Source organism: Pangasianodon hypophthalmus, chromosome 10 (genome assembly GCF_027358585.1).
Source record: "Pangasianodon hypophthalmus isolate fPanHyp1 chromosome 10, fPanHyp1.pri, whole genome shotgun sequence".
NCBI classification, from domain to species: Eukaryota; Metazoa; Chordata; class Actinopteri; order Siluriformes; family Pangasiidae; genus Pangasianodon; species Pangasianodon hypophthalmus.
In genome coordinates this window covers 2,956,880-2,977,188 of record NC_069719.1, presented here as the reverse complement: position 1 = coordinate 2,977,188, position 20,309 = coordinate 2,956,880, and the positions used below count along the sequence as shown (strand labels likewise).

General features: G+C 40.3%; 1 protein-coding gene across 4 annotated transcripts in view; it reads left to right on the top strand.

The window, feature by feature from the left end:
- Positions 1-20,309, top strand: part of arhgef10 (Rho guanine nucleotide exchange factor (GEF) 10) — an 85,626-nt gene that overhangs the window by 38,826 nt on the left and 26,491 nt on the right. For all 4 annotated transcript variants that reach the window (XM_026944188.3, XM_026944187.3, XM_034308149.2 and 1 more), the window contains 13 exons: positions 1,123-1,302; positions 2,145-2,261; positions 2,457-2,549; positions 3,847-4,017; positions 4,888-5,033; positions 5,459-5,637; positions 12,319-12,434; positions 12,775-12,902; positions 13,598-13,698; positions 15,550-15,671; positions 16,426-16,512; positions 17,298-17,506; positions 17,963-18,120. In XM_026944188.3, coding sequence (XP_026799989.3) covers positions 1,123-1,302; positions 2,145-2,261; positions 2,457-2,549; positions 3,847-4,017; positions 4,888-5,033; positions 5,459-5,637; positions 12,319-12,434; positions 12,775-12,902; positions 13,598-13,698; positions 15,550-15,671; positions 16,426-16,512; positions 17,298-17,506; positions 17,963-18,120 — 1,807 coding nt within the window. The remainder of the gene's footprint in view (positions 1-1,122; positions 1,303-2,144; positions 2,262-2,456; positions 2,550-3,846; positions 4,018-4,887; positions 5,034-5,458; positions 5,638-12,318; positions 12,435-12,774; positions 12,903-13,597; positions 13,699-15,549; positions 15,672-16,425; positions 16,513-17,297; positions 17,507-17,962; positions 18,121-20,309) is intronic.

Sequence of the window (20,309 nt, the reverse complement as noted above, 5' to 3'; positions counted from 1 at the left end):
CTTCACTAAGACTGACACACACAATGGCCACGCCTCCTTCACTAAGACTGACAAACACAAAGGCCACGCCTCCTTCACTAAGACTGACAAACACAAAGGCCACGCCTCCTTCACTAAGACTGACAAACACAAAGGCCACGCCTCCTTCACTAAGACTGACACACACACACAAAGGCCACGCCTCCTTCACTAAGACTGACACACACACAGTGGCCACGCCTCCTTCACTAAGACTGACGTACACACACAAAGGCCACGCCTCCTTTACTAAGACTGACACACAATGGCCATGTCTCCTTCACTAAGACTGACACACACACACACACACACACAAAGGCCACGCCTCCTTCACTAAGACTGACACACATACACAAAGGCCACGCCTCCTTCACTAAGACTGACACACACAATGGCCACGCCTCCTTCACTAAGACTGACACACACACAAAGTCCACGCCTCCGTCACTAAGACTGACACACACACAGTGGCCACGCCTCCTTCACTAAGACTGACACACAATGGCCACGCCTCCTTCACTAAGACTGACACACACAAAGGCCACGCCTCCTTCACTAAGACTGACACACACACAGTGGCCACGCCTCCTTCACTAAGACTGACGCACACACACATAATGGCCACGCCTCCTTTACTAAGACTGACACACAATGGCCACGCCTCCTTCACTAAGACTGACACACACAAAGGCCATGCCTCCTTCACTAAGACTGACACACATACACAAAGGCCACGCCTCCTTCACTAAGACTGACACACACAATGGCCACGCCTCCTTCACTAAGACTGACACACACACAGTGGCCACGCCTCCTTCACTAAGACTGACACACACACAGTGGCCACGCCTCCTTCACTAAGACTGACACACAATGGCCACGCCTCCTTCACTAAGACTGACACACACACACACAAAGTCCACGCCTTCTTCACTAAGACTGATTTTTGAAACTGGGCATTTCTGAAACATTAATTTGTCATTTCTAATCTCAGTGAATTCTTGAGCATTAAAACATTAGCTAAATTAGTTTTGATGACTAATTAAATAAAAAGTTGTTAGTCAACTATAACGTGTTTTGTACTTTTTTATGTTTCCTGTGCAGCACTATGAGAAGCCACTGCAGGAGCTCGAGCCTCGGCTGCTGAGCGAGAGGAAGTGTAAGGTGGTGTTTTACCGAGTGAGGGAGATCCTGCAGTGCCACGCCATGTTCCAGATCGCCCTGGCCAGCCGTGTGGCAGACTGGGACCAGCTCCAGACCATCGGGGACGTGTTCGTCGCCTCTGTGAGTCCTGGAAAAAATGTTTATAAGAGAAAATCTCAATTTAAAAGGCGCATTAATGGAGTTTCCATCCACATGGTGCTGAACTTGCACTTTAAAAACCTTGATGAAAATTCCAGAAACTGAGCAGCGAAAGAAGTGGAGAAGATGATGTATGAGTAAAGAGAAGATAAAAATAGATTTTTGGATTGACTCTGTTTTCCTGTATTATTCTGTATTATTCTGTATTTGTTATGTGAGGAATAAAACAGATGAAGGATATGCTGTTATAGGAAAATAATCAACAATGTGGTGCTGTGATGAAGTGGAGTTACTGTAACCACCCCATAGCTATTTATTATTTTCCTATAACAGCACATTATAAATAAAACAGGTGTTTTGTTTCTCTTATACTATAGCAATTTGCCAACAATAACAACTTTTTTTATTTATATTGAATGACAGTGTACTTTTTATCCGGTTATAGTTACATTTAATGTTGTGGAATGTGTGTGAAAACACATTAGTTCCTGTTCTCACTGACGTTACAGCAGCTATAAACAGTCGTTCCTTCACTCTTTTTTACTTTCCCTTGAAGATAATAAGACAAAAACACATGCAGCTTTTCATGTTACCGAGAAACCGCAAAGTATAAACTCCTTGTAAAGCTGAAGCTTTACCTCTGACACTTACAAAGCGCTGGCACCGGAGACTCCTTCCATAAACACCTCCTTATAGAAAACCTCACCATATCAACAATTACACGTTTTTTTTTTTTAACCTTTATGAACACCTACATTGATTTACAAGCATAGGATAATTGTCAGATTATTAAAATGTCTCCACTTCGTCTCTCCATCTCTCAGTTCTCTAAATCCATGGTTCTGGATGCGTACAGTGAGTATGTGAATAACTTCAGTACGGCCATGGCGGTGGTGAGGAAGGCTTGCGCGTCCAAACCCTGCTTCCTCGACTTCCTCAAGGTCAGTTACACACTTTTCTTTTTTCTTAACACTGTATATGGTCATGCAATAATAAACACTGATCAAAGTGTAATAGCGGTCATATGTAATATAAAGGGAATGTATTTCATATTACAGAAAAAAATGTGTTATTAAAATCATATTATTATAAACAGTTATAAATAAGGATGTTTTTTAATGATGTATGTTTTACAGCAACGTCAGGAGTGCAGTCGAGATCACGTCACGCTCTACGGCCTCATGATGAAACCCATCCAAAGATTCCCACAGTTCATTCTGCTCCTGCAGGTAACACACACACACACACACACACACTCACAGACTCACAGAACTTCCACTTTCACTGTACAGTTTTCATTCTAACCAGCAGACGAACTGATTAGATTTTGGAATCGATCTGAACAGGTTCAAGGTCACAGCAAGGTCAAAAATAGTTTTTCTTCAATAGGTTTCTTCCTGTTGGAAGTAGATTTTAAAAGTATTTGAGGCAGAGTTTTAGTAAGAAAAGGGTGGTGACTTGGTGGTGGTGGCGGAGCAGAAGTGTCCCTATTCACGCCGCTAGCATCGCGTTCTACTCGGTAATAATGATTTTCATTTTAACATGCAGTCGTCTCCAAACATCTCGCCAATTTCTGACCATCACGGTCACCTTGGAAACCAGATAAAAATCACAAATACAGAAAAGTAGTCTTTACTGTTAGGTCTGTCTGTCTGTCATTATATATTTATCCATCTGTTTCTACATCTGTCTACCTGTCAGTCTTATCTGTCTTATATCTCTGTCTGTTTTTTCTGTCTGTCTGTCTGTCTATCTATATAAAGCATCTACGTGCATGTCTGTCTACGTCTCTGTTATATGGTTTTATGTGTATCATTCTGTCTGTCTATCTGTCAGTCTCTATATCTGTCTTTCTGTCTGTCTGTCTGTCTATGTATCTTATCTTCATGCATGTCTGCTTTGTGTCTGTCTATGTCCCTCTTAATCTATCTGTTTGTGCATAAAGCTGTCTATCTATCTGTCTACCTAGCTTCATGCATGGCTGCTTTGTGTCTATTTATCTCTCTCTAAATCTATCCATCTGTCTGTTTCTATTTTCTGACTATCTATTTATGTGTAAGGTCATGTTCACTCACTTCCTCATCTAGATTTCATTTAAAAAAAACTAGAGCAAATTCAGAGAAGTCAAACAAAGAAAGTGAGAGAAACAGAGTGAGAGAAGCAGCGTGAGAGAAATTAAGAACTGCCCTTAGCAGTTAACGTTAACATTTTACACGTATGTTAATGTTATCTCTTCTTGTTGTGTGGTTTAGTAATGTCCAGCAGGTGGAGCACATTCCTTACTTTACACACACACACACACACACACACACACACACACACACACACACACACACACACACACAAGGAAACAAAACCTTTAGTTACAGTTCCGATTTCCTCCCAATAAGGTATAACTTACACAGTGACACTGACCTGATGTTCATTTTGGATCTCATCTAAGTGTGCGTGTGTGCGTGTGTGTGTGTGTGTGTGTGTGTGCGCGTGTGTGCACGTGTCTGTGTGTGTGTATGTGCACTCATGCAGGACATGCTGAAGAACACGCCGGTGGGCCACGCTGACCGTTTGCCCCTACAGATGGCCCTGACCGAGTTGGAGACTCTGTCTGAGAAGCTGAACGAGAGGAAGAGAGAAGCAGATCAGCGCTGTGAGATCCGCCACATCGCCAAGGCCATGAACGAGCGCTACCTCAACAAGGTACAGACACACAACCAATTAAAAAACCATGACAAATAACCTCGAATAAGAACTGTATTATCACCTGAATCCTATAAAAATAGATTTTTTCATAACTCAGTATTTTTACTTTATTTAAAAACTCTAAATAATTGAAAATACTGGGTTATGAAAAAAAATATAGCAAATACGTTTAAATTCTTTTCTTTACTGTTGCATTATTTAGCTTAGTAATTGGCCAATTTATTCATTTTAAATTGAATAAAATGTAAAATTTTTATTACGTTAAGCAAATTGGGGTCCCTGGAGGACTAGTGGTTAGGCCTTGGCTCTCACCACTGTGGCCCGGGTTCAATTCCCACTTCCCACAGTGCACTCGAAGTGCCAGCCCCAAGCCTGGAGCCAATTGGGGAGGGTTACGTCTGGAAGGGCATCTGGCATAAAAACTGGGCCAAATCAAATATGCGGTCCAATGATCCACTGTGGCGACCCCTAACGAGAGCAGCTGAGGGGGAAAAAAAAGCACATTACACAAATTAATTAAATAATTAATTACTTGATTAGTTAAATAGTCAGCCGGTCAATTAATGTAGGCAATAATAAGAAAAACACAATAAACATTTTAAAAAATCTTTTCCTTTTTCTATTTTGGTTTTCAAACAAGAATTTTAATTTTATTGTAACACAAAATTTAGATTTTTTAAAAAATATAATTACTTACTAGATTAGTTTTTCATTGTAGTTGCTGTGTACAGTGTAATCCAAATCCATCGGCATGTCTAATATATAAAATGTGCTACCGAAATACATATTTATTATCTTTTAAATTGTTGTTAAATTCTAATGGTAAGGACGTATGCCTGGGCGTAATTACTGATTTTTTTTTTTCAGCTCCTGAGTGTCGGTAGCAGGTACCTGATCCGCTCGGACGATGTGGTGGAGACGGTGTACAACGAGCGAGGAGAGATCATAAAGACCAAAGAGCGACGACTTTTCCTGCTTAATGATGTGCTCATGTGTGCCACGCCCAACCTACGGTACACACGCACATACACACACACATTTACACTACTACTACTACTACTACCATTACTACTACTAATACTGCTACTAATAATAAAATTAATAATAAAACACTTCAGGATTAATGTCAGTAGGCATAATTAAGTAGGCAATTTAGCACAATATTCAGCACAAACACTGGGCCTGAGAATGAAATCTAAACAGACATTGGGGGAAAAAAATCTAAACATGAAAATAAAAAAAAACAAAAAAAACACAAAGCTAAGTTTGTAATAAAATATTTTAAAGTGTTCCTGTGTAATAAACATTCACTACTGAGAATTATCTACTGACCTGCTTTGTACACGGCTTTATTTAAGCTATGTTTGTTTATTTATTTATTTATTTATTTATTTTTCCCTCTCTTTTCCTCGTCTCCATCCCTGGCTTCCTCCTCCAGCTCTCCTCAGGATGGTGGAGGTGCCGTCGTTCCTTCTGGCCAGCGCTTCCTGTTAAAGTGGAGCGTTCCTCTCAGCCTGGTGGAGCTGGTGGAGTTCGGCTCCTCGGAGGAGATGGGAGACTCCGCCCCTTTCCCCGCCCCTCACTCCGGAGAGAAGGTGGTCATCAATGCCAAGCCAAGTAAGTCATTAAACACGTACATGGTCATATCAAAAATATTTAATTAGCGTTATCGTGGTGGCTGCACAGGCAGGTTATAGTAAGAGCCACACTGCTAGAAATGATTCAATACTTACACGGTATTCTGCGGAGTGAGATTCTGAGAGATATGATACTGCGTATACAGAACATTTTATTTTGTTGTTATGAACTGAACATATGCAGCTCCAAAATAAATTCAGATCTGTGGTTTTTGGTCATTTGCATTGTGGTGCAGCTCTACAGAGAACGGTTCACAGGTGAATGAAACTCACAATCCTGATTGTGTAGAAGTGTATCCTGCTGATTTTATTCTTCCTGCTCTACCACTGTTGCTTCGTGAGCTCTGACAGATGCGTACGTACCTCAGATCATACGTGAGAGTAAATGTGAATTGAAAAGGTTGCACTCGGTCTTTATAAGGATTGTAGCACCAGGGTGTGTCTGTGGAGTCTGTGGTGTCTGTGGTGTCTGTGGAGTATGTGGAGTATGTGGTGTCTGTGGAGTATATGGTGTCTGTGGAGTCTGTGGAGTCTGTGGAGTCTGTGGAGTCTGTGGTGTCTGTGGAGTCTGTGGAGTCTGTGGAGTCTGTGGTGTCTGTGGTGTCTGTGGAGTCTGTGGTGTATATGGTGTCTGTGGTGTATGTGGCTCCTGTTCCACAGAATTGGTGTGAATTTGCTGTACATATTTCAAAGTGTTCACTCTGAGCCTCCAACAGGAAATGAGATCTGATCTATCCTCCTGGCGTTCTCTGCTTCTGACCCACTAACCCATTATTCTGCCTCATTCTTCATACCACTGTCAGCTCCTTTAAAAATTTAAGTTGCTGTACTAATCAGTGTTCTCAACCAGCCGAGTCTCTTCTACCAGTCGTTCTGTGAATCGCTGTTGGTCTAGCAGTCAGTTTTTGGCTCTGCCAGTCATTATTGCTCTGCTGTCTAGTTTAGCTTGAACAGTTAACATTCTGCTAATCAGTGATGCTCTGCCAGAGGAGTAGCTGCTAGTGTGGATTTCAGGCTTGAAAGCCCCTGAAAATGATTCGTTTCAGGTTGAGGGTGGGTGTTTCTATAATACATGATACATGATAAGTCTTATGATACATATGGCTTGCTAGCAATTTCCCAGCAATACAGCACTGTTACTTTTTTAATGTTTTATACTTTATTATTTTTATATTTAAATATAAAAACATTTTTACTTAAAATTTTTAAAAATACTTAACACTGAATGGGGAAAAATTTTAACATCAAATCAGCCACTTCCAGTCAGTTTGTAAACGTGAAATAAATAAGTAGTTAAATAAATAAATATCCATGATATCTCAGAAAAGTATATTTGGGACATAATTAGATTATCACGCAGCCCTAGTGGTGGTTAACATAACACGCATGAAGCACTGATTTCGTACCTGACAGATAACATTGTTTTGCCCAGTAATTGCGCTATAATGATGTTCATAAAAAGTTAATGAAGTCACGATTCCTCATGTTTAACCTCCGCAGACGTGAAACGATTACTGGCTGCCGGCTTCCATGGTGAGAAACAGGATTAAGCAATCCAGGTTATACGGGTTTTTTTCCCCGTTTCTGTTTGAAAAGCTCCTGGCCAGCTGGCTACACTCTGAGCACAGAGATATCGAGCTGAAGGAGTGCAGGAGGTTTTACTGCAGGAGGAGAGAAAGAAGAGTAGATCTGGTTTTATAAAATAAAGTGTCATTTCCGTCCTATTTGTGTGTGTTATTTTAATCATTTTGATATTAGACATTATTAATATCAACAGTATTAATATGGCAAGACTGGTTAATGGTAGAAAGTGCCTTAAATGATTAAATAATTTGAATCTACTAAATTTTCTGCTGTTATCCGGCTTCCACCCAAAATGCAGGAGCATGTCACACTTTTCAATGTAATTGTAGAGATTTTATTTAATATATTTCTTCATCCGCTGTGTTGTATCATCTACGTGTACTCTAGCAGTCACTGACTCTACTGGTACAGTGGCAGTAAGCAGTAAAGGAAGATTGCTTTAGCAGAATCAGTGGTGATAAAGAGGCACTACACTGTCGGGTAGAACAGCATGGACTGGAAGAGCGAAAGCAGATCTTTGAGTGGTACTAAACGGTATGCTGGAATTAGACGATAGATCAACAATGCAAGAAATGGAGCTTTTTGAACATTTCGATGGCAAAAACAAGACACAGGAATGTTAGCTGTCCTGCTCCGTTCTTGTATGTTTTATAGCTTTCAACAACATTTTAAAATTTGTGTTGCTCTCTAGCATATTCCAAATTATCAGATGATAGTCTAACTTTCAGGGAGTTAAATGGTTAAAATGTTAAATGCATTGTATCACTACACCAGTAGGAGGAAAACAAATTATTGTTATGATTATGACTGGTGAAGACAAAGGCTTAGAGTTTTAGCTCTGATCTTTGGTGTGGTTTTGTTCAGGGGCATAGAGACATGGAGAAGAAGAGAGACAGAGAGAGAAAGAGATGAGAAAAGAGAGAGAGACACAGGGAGAGAGTGATGAGAGAGACCGAGACAGAGGGGGAGAGAGATGGAAAAAGAGAGAGAGAGAGAGAGAGAGAGAAAGAGAGTGTGATGGGGGAGAGAGAGAGAGAGAGAAAGAAAGAGACAGACAGACAGACAGATCGAGAGAGACTGTCTGACTGTCTGTCTGTCAGAGAGAGAGAGACAGACAGAGAGACAGAGAGAGAGAGAGAGAGAGCATCAGACAGACAGAGAGAGAGTCAGACAGACAGACACAGAGAGAGAGAGTGAGAGAGAGAGAGAGAGACAGACAGACAGAGAGAGAGAGAGAGAGAGTCAGACAGACAGAGAGAGAGAGAGAGAGTCAGACAGACAGAGAGAGAGAGAGAGTCAGACAGACAGAGAGAGAGAGAGAGTCAGACAGACAGACAGATAGGCAGAAAGAGAGCAAGCTATATTGAAGATTATGGGGCTTGAGCTGTTGAATTTGAACCCAGACCTGTGGAAAGGAAGCTTGGAATCAGGATCAAACACTAAGTTCGGCCCACGAAGGAAATGAGAATCAGATTGTCTTTCTGAATTTCGTCAGAGAAGAACTTCAATAACAAGAACATGACATCAGGATTTAACTTTGTTGTACCATCATCCCAGATAAGACCCGTTTGCTGTAAGTCCCTTAACCCCTTTTCCTGAGGAACCTTCCAGAGTGCACATTCTAGCCAGGAAAATAAGCGTCTCTGCTGTTGAATGGATTGTATACTATATTGACTGCACAGACTCGCACGGAGGAGTCATGCAGATCTGTCCTGATCTTTATATCATCTTTTCTCTGGGGCCTTTTTTCACTAAAATTATTGTTCCCGGTGTCTGCATTCTATAAAGTCTTTTCATCCTCTGTGCTCTAAGTATTTCCTCGACTGTCTGCTGGCCTGGTCTCGCTGACTAGAGATGGTCTATTCACATTTATCCACCAGCTGAGGAATTTAATCATCTGACTCCCTGAAATCTGATTCGAGTCGCTTAAGGTTAAACATATGACCCTGTCGGGATTCTGCCTCCACAATGAAAGGAATCCTGCTTTTACTTAGGCTAAATGTTTTCAGCAGTCATTCACAGGCTGTAGAGGATCAGTAACTGTATCTCAGTGCAGGTCTGTTTGTTCTGTGTGAAGGGGGATTTAACGTTACAGGAGATACTGCGAGCCAGGCTGTGTGTAATGTTACACTAGTTCATGGGCAGTGAGTGACTGGCAGCGTTATTTAGTGACACATTAACCATTAACATCTGCAGGCTTTTGTTCTTAATTTAGCATTAGAGCCAAGTTTTATTTATAAAGTATGGAACTCATCAAAACCCCAAACTCAAGAACTCCCAGGAAGAATGAGAGATTTGAGTAAAAGCTATAAATGTTGGGGATTAGTTTGGGGACAGTGTTAAAAGCCAGAATAAAACGTGGATTGAAAGAGGGAAAAATGGTGTCGTTCCAAATAATGACATAATTTGGGGGGATGGGGGGATTGGGGAGTGAGGGGGAATGACAGAGAGGGAGTGAGAGAGAGAGATATGGTTAGACAGAGCAAGAGAGTAGGGAGAGAGCCAGGGAGAGCGATAGAGACAAGGAAAGAAGCGAGGGAGAGATAGTCTGAGAGGCAGACGTAGAGACTGGGAAGAGAAAGAGAGATGGCGAGAGAGAGAAAGAGATGTATTAAAGAGTGAAGCAGAAATGTCAGCAATGTCTTCACTTCACACTTGACTTGATGGAAACTTGGGCCGGTTCTTAAAAAGAATCACTAGTTCCCTGAGTTAGTTCTGGCTCTGAGTCAGTAAAGTGTGAGAGTCTGATATGCGATGGAGTTGTGAGAAATCTAGGCCTTGACCTGTCTGTGGTTTCAGCGTGCTGAGTTATTATTAACACTGAGACTGCGTTCACCTCCAGCGCAGAGACGTCACCGAAAGTCAGAGCTCCGTGTCGAGTTTTAAACGAGGCCGAACACTGAGCCGTCTCCACAGTTCCGATAAAACACACAGCCTTTGTGAACTGGGTCTAAAACTGGAGCAGGTCTGGAAGGAGATCTGGCCTTCATCCCTCTGCCAAATTCCTCCTTCTGTCCCTCTGTCTCCCTCCATCTCTCTCTCTCTCTCTTAATCCTTCTTGCTAGGGAATAGAGCTGTGTGCATGAGAGAGACAGACAGAGAGACAGACAGAGAGACAGACAGAGAGACAGACAGAGAGACAGACAGAGAGACAGACAGAGAGACAGACAGAGAGACAGACTGAGAGACATTTTATCCATTTATAGTTATATTTAATGTTGGGCAATGTCAGTGAAACAAGATAGTTACTGTTCACACTTAAGTTATAGCAGCTATAAACAGTCATTCCCTCACCAGCCTCTTTTTTTCTCTGTCTCTGGAAGATAATAAAACAAAAGAAAGCAAAGCGTAAACTCTTCTGTCCTGAAGATGTTGGAAAACTTACAAGGTAACGTTACAGCTGTTACAAAGCGCTGACACTGGAGACTCCTTCCATAAAGGTTAAAGAAACTTCTTTAAATTTTTAAATCCATTTTTAAAACATGTTGTTTGCAGCTGCACTACTGTCAGAGCTGCTGTTATGGAAAATTAATCAACATCTGACCAATCAGAGAATTCGACAGCGCTGTAGTATAAACGAAACAAAAAAAAAATATGATGCTGAAATAAAAACATGAAAATAAAATCACAAAAATTCTCCCGGCAAACTAAAGCACAATGGAAATTTACAGGAAAATTTCTATAGAAATAAAAATTACACACACACACACACACACACACACTTTAAGCTAGCACTGCACCTAGCACATCAGTGTCTGTCCCAGTGCAATGGAGAGCTATTGATTTAGTAAGCAAGGAGAAACGCTGTGTAGACACCTTTAAATAGCACACAGTGTTTTATTCACACACACACACACACACACACACAGTGCCAGAGTCAGATTTACACTATTGTGCAGTGAGATGTGTCCAAGCAGTGTGGGTGTTTAGACCATTTGTCTCCAAAATGGCCACACACGTGCACGTTGCAAAACTGAGCGTGAGAATATTTACCATCGTTCAGTCAGAAACAAAAGATGTCCTTCTGTTGCAGACACGCCCACATCACACAGAGCTGCTCTTTATCTCAGAACAAATCGGCACAACTTTAACCCATCATGCTTTCTTTCAAAAATCCTGAGACTGAAACAGATCTGTCTTTATTACACAGCACTAATATTAATGCTATATATATTATACAACTGATCGACACAGAGGCCACGCCTCTTTCAGCAAGACTGACAGAGGCCACGCCTCCTTCACTGGAACTGACACAGAGGTCACATCATCTTGACTGAGATTGACAGGTACAGAGGCCACGCCTCCTTCAGCGAGTCTGACGCAGAGGCCACACCTCCTTCAGTGAGACTGAAACTGAGGCCACTCCTCCTTCACTGAGACTGACACAGAGGCCACGCCTCCTTCAGTGAGACTGAAACGGAGGCCACTCCTCCTTCACTGAGACTGACACGGAGGCCACGCCGCCTTCAGCGAGACTAAAACAGAGGCCACGCCTCCTTCAGCGAGACTAAAACAGAGGCCCCGCCCAGACACGGAGCTCACGACTCCCTCACCAAGACTGACAGGCAAAGCCACACCTCTTTCACTGAGACTGACAGAAACAGAAGGCCACACCTCCTTAAAGTGACTAACAGGCACAGAGGCCACACCTCCTTCACTGAGAATGACAACACCAAGGCCACGCCTTCTTTACTACAATTTAAATTAAATACTGAGACATTAATCCACATTATTAAAATATTCTTATAGGAAAATAATAAATTGGGCCTTTAAAAGACACTTCATAATTCGCATACTGAACCTTTAATCCACATCGTAGGCTAATGTGTACTGTGTATCTTTGATGTTCACTTATAGTGCCTTTAATCCATCATACTTCAAACCCCATTGTCATTTTTGTGTTGTTTTGTTTTGTTTTTAAACTTAAACTTTAAACTAAAATCCCCGATATAGCCTTTAATCCAGACTCTAGATCACGCTAAAGTTACAGAATGAACCTTTAATACAGTTCGTATCTTTAGAAATGTTTCTTAAATCAGAGATTGCACCTTTAATCGAGTGTGTGTCTTATTGACAGATAAGTTGTACGTGGGTCCGGGTCAGCTTTACCAGGACCTGCAGAACCTGATCCATGACCTGGGCCTTGTCAATCAAATCTCCACCATGATCAGCAGCCTCAAGGGCAACTACCAGGTCAGAGATCCGTCACACTGTGTGTTTATCATCTCTCATTTAAGTAATATAAGGAATAAAACACCTGGAGACATTTTGTAGGAAAATAATCAGTGATGAAGCCAAGTTACTGTCTGTTCTGTAAGCATGCCCTGAAGTGTTTTATTCCTCTTGTATCACAGCCATTTGCCAACAATTTAATGTTTTATTTGTGGAAAACATGAAAGATAATACGTTTCAATCCATTTATACTTACATTTAATGTTGTGGAATGTTTGTGAAACAAGTTAGTTCCTGTTTTACAGTAGTCTCTCTTTGTGTGTGCGCGTGTGTGTGTGTGTGTGTGTGTGTGTGTGTGTAGAACGTGAATGGGACAGTAGCTCAGGACTGGATCTCAGGTCTTCAGCGTCTTATCCTAAAGAAAGAGGAGGAGATTAGAGCTGCTGATCGCTGTCGCATCCAACTGCAGTTACCTGGAAAACAAGACAAGTATACACACACACACACACACACACACCTGTAAGTGCTACAGGAGTGGTGGCCTCAATAGTGCACTCTTTGTAGTTTATCTAGGACTGTAATATGTTTTGTATGGTACACCTAATCCACTTATCAGTGCTGAGACCGTGTGTGTGTGTGTGTGTGTGTGTAGGGTTTGCAGCTGTGACTGTCATACACATCATCTCACACTCACTCATCTCCCACGCTGCTCATTTTGGAAGTGATTTGTGTTTTGGGATTCCACAGGAATCTTTTCTGCACCCTAATGAAGCGCTTATTCCTTTCTAAATTAAAACACAAACTCGTATCATGTTTCAGGTGTATTTATCTCTATCATGTCTCTGTCTCTCTAATTCCTGTTGTCGGGCTAAACAGGATATAGATCAGGTGTCACATATTGCCTCTAAGGTATTACATCAGGTCCTGCTGGATGGCAGAAAAACAGGAAATGTCTGATTCGCTGACTGACTTTTGGTTCTGCCAGTTTTTGTTTCCTCGAACAGAGCAGACTTACGAGTCGTATGTTATGCATTAAGCAAATATCAGATTAAATAAATCATATGTTAATGAGCATGTTAATATTAATGAACATGTTTCAAACCCTCAAACTGTGTAAAACCTCTGAATGGATCAGCTCTGGTTTACCTCCTGACCCGATCATGTCTGTCATGTTCTTGCCGCAGATCGGGTCGACCCACGTTCTTCACGGCCGTCTTCAACACCCTGAGCCCGTCTATCAAGCAGGCGTGGATCAGCAACCTGCAGATGGCCAAGCTGGCTCTCGGTACGAGTCTCCTGCCTCTCTCCCTGACTTCCTGTCTTTGTTTTCCTTCAAAAGAATTATGATTATTTCACACAGCTGCTGTGTTCAAATCCCTGTGCACAGTGCTGGCCAAAGCTGCTGTGTCTAAAGACAATAGGATGATGTTTTACTCTCCCAGTGGTGATGTAATGCTAGCTTATATTTTTTGCTTTACCATAAAACCACCTGCTACCGGTGGCTTCCTGTTCCAGACAAAAGGGAGATAAATTAAGAACGAGAAACTGCAGCCACTTCAGTCATGATATCTAAAACTTCAGAGGCCCAACTAGCTAGCTACAAAACTAAAACTAGCTAACATATTCACCTACTATCTGTCCTAAATAGTTTCAGAGATCAGAATGAGTGTGTCCCAAATCGTGGTGTGTTGAAATGAGAATCCCAAAGGTACCCAGATGGTCTACTATCAAAGGAATTGTAAATTAAATAATATGGTATAAATTATATAAGGAATAATGAATGAAGAAAAGCTGAAATGCAACGAGGAGTTTGTTTACGATGACAGTGTGTGTAACTAGGCAACAACATTTTTCTTCCTTTACATGACGTGTTAGTTTCCTACACACTCAAAAGTATTTACTTTTTCTTCACTAAAAGAGTGCTTAAGTTTAGTGCATAGTATAAGTGGGTGAATTGGGACGCAGCATATGTGAATGACTTGTGGACATCTACAAATACTTAAGATGATTCAGTCAAAGAAATGATTGAATCATCCCAATTTAGTTATTTCTTTCCTATCATACAACAGCTAGCAACTCCTGAAGGTGCAGGCTAGCTCTATGGGCACGTAGCAACTGTTCCTGTTGTCGTTTGTGCTGTTCAGCAATTTTTTGCCCACTATATGATTTACATGCACCATTATTGTTTAAAATATATTTGTTAGAGTTACATGTTCCACCCGGGAAATCACCATATGCTAGCAAGGTTCAGAATGTGTTTTCTATCTCTCTCTGTCTCTCTCTCTCTCCTATATATATATATATATATATATATGTATATGTAGTACTGTGCAAAAGTCTTAGCACATGCAAAGAAATGCTGTAGAGCAAAGATTCCTTCAAAAATAATGAAATTAAATGTTTCTACATTAAATAAAATACTATAAAGAGCACTAAACAGTAATAAATGAAACAAAGTCAATATTTGGTGTGACAATCCTTCACTTTAAAAAATAAATAAATAAATAGTATCTGAGGTGCAGTGTGTGCAGTTTTATAAGGAAATGAGCTGTAAGTGTTACTGAGCATCTTGCAGAAGCAGCCACAGTTCTTCTGGAGACTTTGATTGTCGACTCGCTTCTTATTTCTGCAGCGAAACCCAGCAGCCTTCATTATGTTTTTATCTGAAAAGTGTCTCTTATGGAATCTGCTGCTTTCTTTACTGACATACAAACATTTTTCTGGAACATTTAATTTTGGGCTGGAAAACTAATGTTTGGAATCTAAAATGTTTTTGTACTGAATCAATAATGTAAAAGTCATAAAATAAAAATCTATAACAAAGTTTGTACTAAAAAAAAAATATATATATAGGGTGCCAAGACTTTTACACAGTACTGTATGTGAATTTTGGCATTCAAGCTAAGCCACTGATGCAGTAAATGAAGAACTGGAGCTTGAGAAAGAAATACGGGTTTTAAAAATGGGAATATTTTAAGAGATGGAAGGCCTGGACATTAATGGTATAACTGTTTCAGATATTACCTCATACCACTCCATATCACTACATACCTGCTTGAAAAGGTCAGAGTGCCATGATCATCTTTAACCACTGCTTGTGTGTGTGTGTGTGTGTGTGTGTGTGTGTGTGTGACAGAGGAGCATAACATACAGGGCTGGTTCATCGCTGATGATGATGGGAATCAGATTAAGAAGCAGAAACATCCACTGTTGCTGAAGCACATGCCTGTGGTCATGTCCAGACTACAGGAGTTTAAGGTGAGTAATCAGTACTTTTATATCACTGTGCTGCTGAATTCTGGATTCTGATTGGTCAGAAGGTGTTGATTAATTTTCTATAACAGCAGCTCGGACAGCAGTGCAGGTTTATATTAATGCACTCCTTAATACGTTATCGTTTCTATAGCAACAGCTCATTCACAGGGACTTGTATGCAGATTTTTTATTTTTAACATTTATGGAAGGAGTCTCCAGTTTCAGCGCTTTGTAAGAGTCAGAGGTAAAGCTCTAACTTTAAGGTTTCCGATATCTTCAGGACAGAGGAGTTTCTCGGTAACAAGACAAGCTGCTTATTAACTTCAAGAGGCTGGTGAAGGAACGACTGTTTATAGCTGCTAGAACAGGAACTGACTTGTTTCACTGACGTTCCACCACATTAAATGTATCTATAATCGGATAAAAATTATAATGGATCATTTTTTAATAATAGAAGATTGTAATTGTTGGCAGGTTACTGTGGTATAAGAGGAATAAAACACTTCAGGACGTGCTGTTGTAGGAAAATCATCAAGTTTGGGGTGGTAACAGTAACACTGCTTTATCACACCACCCCGTTGTTGATTATTTTCAAGTAATAGCACAACTTGGTGTTTTATTCTTTACATGAATAATTGATGAAAAGTTGCATTAGTTTTTGAAGCATGGTGTTACAAGCGGTGTTCTTGGCAAGGAACTCTACTTAACTTGAGCTGCTAATTCACTCAGTGTTGAAATGTGTGTGTGTGTGTGTCAGGTGGAGTGTGCGGTCCATAACCCAGAGCCCCACGTTAACAGCGAGAGCACGGCAGACGTGCCGGCGGTGGGACACGGCTGTGTTTGGGTAAGTGCAGCTTCAAAATAAAAAGCTTCCTTTTTCTAATAAAAACGTGGGAACACCTCACACTGTAACGTCCGTGTGGTGGCCTGGGGAAACCCTTCTCATGCTCCAAGTCTGACATTTTCTTCTATATATAGTTCTGGAAACTACAGACTTTCCTGAACTTTCTCTTTTGCACGTTTCTTAAGTTCTAGCATTTTAAAGTCTGGTTACTAAAAAAAAATGTGAAGAAGGGACATAATCACATTTAATTTCACTGAAAGATGCCGCTCTTACCTCTTCTCATGGCTGTCATGTGGTACGACCTCAAGAAAACAATGAAAATTAAATCTCATATCTGTAAATTGTTTTATTATGGACTTAAGTAATATGAAGTCCTGTTTTGCTTCGGGAGGTAAAATTCTGTACCTGTTACATTTGAATGAATTGAAAAATATCATATGGTGCGACCAAACATCATGTGGTGCAGCCACTCTTACCTTGGCTCTTTCTGTTCTTTTATACTCAGTTCATATACATGTACATACAGTTTTATTTTCTGTATATTCAGTAGAAATCTGAGGATGAATATTTTATTTTAAATCCGATTGGTTTGTGCGGGTTGCCTCTGTTCATTTACAGTAATGATTTTGTCATTTTGTTCATCTGTGCACCAAAAGTTATTACCTGCAAGGGATTAAATAATAAACACATCTTATTAATTTTACAGTGGCTTTGGGTTTCGGTGAACAAATACGAAACACCGTACTTGTTGATGTTATTGTTTGTTTTTGCTTGATTGTGTTTAGGTGGCCAGCTGCACCAATCAGATGGCTCAGATCGCCGTAGTGGCCATGCAGAACTCCAGCCCGAAGGTGACTGAGTGTTTCAACGTGGAGTCGCGGATCCTCTGCATGACCTATGTACCTGTGGATGAACCCCTGGAGGATGGCGAGGGAAACCCTGAGCCTCGGAGCTGCAACACACCCACCGTGTGTGTAGGGATGGAGGAGGGCAGGTACGCCCTGTAATTCCTGTAACATCAGATTGAGTAAAACATCCTGATTTTTCACATGCTGGTGTCACTGGGTCAGTCAGGGGCGGGGCTTAAGTTGCATTTGATCAGCCAATCACAACGTTTCACCACTAGCTTTCATTTTCACTTATAGACTGCGTAGTGGTGAGCATGACGTCTGTTTCTAGCAATATTATCTATGATATCTAGCTTCTTTAGCTACGTTAACTTAGTAGTAGCTAAGCGACACTGAGTAGCTAGCTAAGCTTTCTAACATTAGCTGAACATTTTATGTGTAATCAAAACTAGGAGCCATAGAAACCTAGGTTTCGCTAGAAACCTAGCTAATAACTTAGCAAAACTTTATTATGTTATTAAATAAATGATCATATACGATAACATTTGCAATTACAATAGCGATAAAAGCAGTTAGTCCTCAGACTTGTCTCTGTTTTCCAGCATTTCCGTCTACAAGAGCAGTCAGCGATCCAAGAAGGTCCGACTGCAGCACTTCTTCATGCCAGATAAAGCCGCCGTGACGTGTTTAGCGTATAAGAGTCCGTTTCTGTACGTCGGCCTGGTCAGCGGCTCCCTCGCCATCTACTCACGAGCACCGGGTAAGTACTCTGATTTCAAATTCAGGCTATAGCAGGAGCGACGTTCCATCTGATGGTCATACGGCTAAAATTGAGCATGTGAATATGAATTAAAATATAGATTTCGTCACAATTATCCTTTCTTCATCTAGCATGTTGTTTCTAAAAAATTATGCCTATACAGTTCATCTTAATAGTAACTTTCAGTGCTGGTTCCTTCATTTCTCCTAGAAAACTAGCTGTTGCTTAGATTAGCCTGTAACCTAAGTTCAGCTAGCATGGTAAGAAAACTTAATCTCGGGATTAATTAAAGTGGATTTGCTGTAGGTCATTCTGAAAATGCATATCATCATGGATCATGATGGAGGATTTTGAGTAAAATTTAAATACTTATATTTACCTTTTTGCTTTATAGCTAACCGTAACTAGGAAAATTTAACCAATATATTTCACGTACAGCTAGCATAGCTAATCATTAGCTAAAAAACTGTTCACCATGACAATGTTCATCATTTTTGCTTAGTTTGCTCTCATAGTGGACTTAATTTCTGGTTTAGTTAGCATCAATCATGCTAATGTTCTCTTGTGTAATGTCGTATCTTTATTAGTTGAACCTTTATTACAGTTTAAAGTGAAATTAGACTATATATTTCCTGCAAAACTACTACTCTGCTAATAAGCATAGGCAATTTAGCTTGCTTGCAAGCTAAGTTGATTTTGATGTTGTTTGGTTGGCATCAATCATGCTAATGCTGTGTAATGTCTTAGGTTTATTACAGTTTGAGGATAAATTAGTCTACATATCCTTCACTGCTAGTCATGAAACACACTTCTCTGCTGACTAGCCTAGCTAATCCATAGCTAATAAACTGCTGCCTGTCACAACAACCCTTTTACAGGCTCCATCTTCTTAGCTTAGCTTGGGCCATCATCAGTCATGCTAATACTGTGTGATGTAATGTTGTAATGTTTATTACATTTTAAGGATAAATTAGCTTATAGTATATTTCCTGTTACTCATGTGACTGGCTTCTTTGCTAATTAGCATAGCTAATCCTTTAATTTATACTTATAAACAACAATTTGTTATCACAATATCATTTTACAGACTCAGTAGCTTAGCTTGCTAGCAAAATTGGCTCAACTTGTTGCTTGGTTAGCATCAATAATGCTAATAATACCTATTTAAATTTAAGAGAAATATTGTTTAGTGTTATGAAAAGTACTTTTGGCTAATTAGCCAATGCTAAGTCATTAAAAGGGGTGTAGCATAAAACATACAATAATACAGGTACATAACTCGTACATAAATGCTAATTTATTAGCCTGTTATTCTTTGTGTTTCATATTTTTTCTCTCATTCTCACTAATTTTGTCGAACACTTTGTTTCTCTTCCTTCATCATATTTTCTCTCTCCTGCTATTATTGCTACGAGGAAGATTTTGTGACTTGTTGAGAGGAATCTGCACCCTGTGACCTAATTTTTTGAAGAAAAAAAAAGAAGGAAAGTAAGAGAGAGAGAGAGAGAGAGGGATTAAAAATACAGTCTCTCAAAAAAGATCTTGGATGAACCTGCTACATCCTGAGCTGAAAGCTCGTCAGGTCTAGCAGCTTCGGAGAAAGACAGACAGTGAGGGAATGTTTTCCGTTTTTCCTACTATCTCACTCTTTCCACTATTCTTTTCTTTCTGGAACAGATCGGAACATTCCACTTCTCTGTATGACGGGGGGATTCGCAGCTTGATGGCTCAGCTATGAGGCATTTTAGTCCTGAGAAGGACACTAAGATTTGCTTGACAGTAAAACACAAGCTTGGGGTTTAGTTAAGCACATTTGCTAGCATGCTAATTACATGTAAGCTCATGGTTACATTAAACAGGCTTTCTAGCATGCTAGTAAAACCTAAACTCAGGGTTAAGCAGATTTGCTAGTAGCATGATTTGCTAGTAGCATGTTAGTAAACATCAAACTCAGGGTTTAGTTAAGCAGTTTGGCTAGCATGCTAGTAAACATCAAACTCAGGGTTTAGTTAAGCAGATTTGCTAGTAGCATGATTTGCTAGTAGCATGTTAGTAAACATCAAACTCAGGGTTTAGTTAAGAAGATTTGCTAGCATGCTAGTAAACATCATTCTGAGGGTTTAGTTGAGCTGATTTGCTATCATGTTAGTAAACATCAAACTCAGGGTTTAGTTAAGCAGATTTGCTAG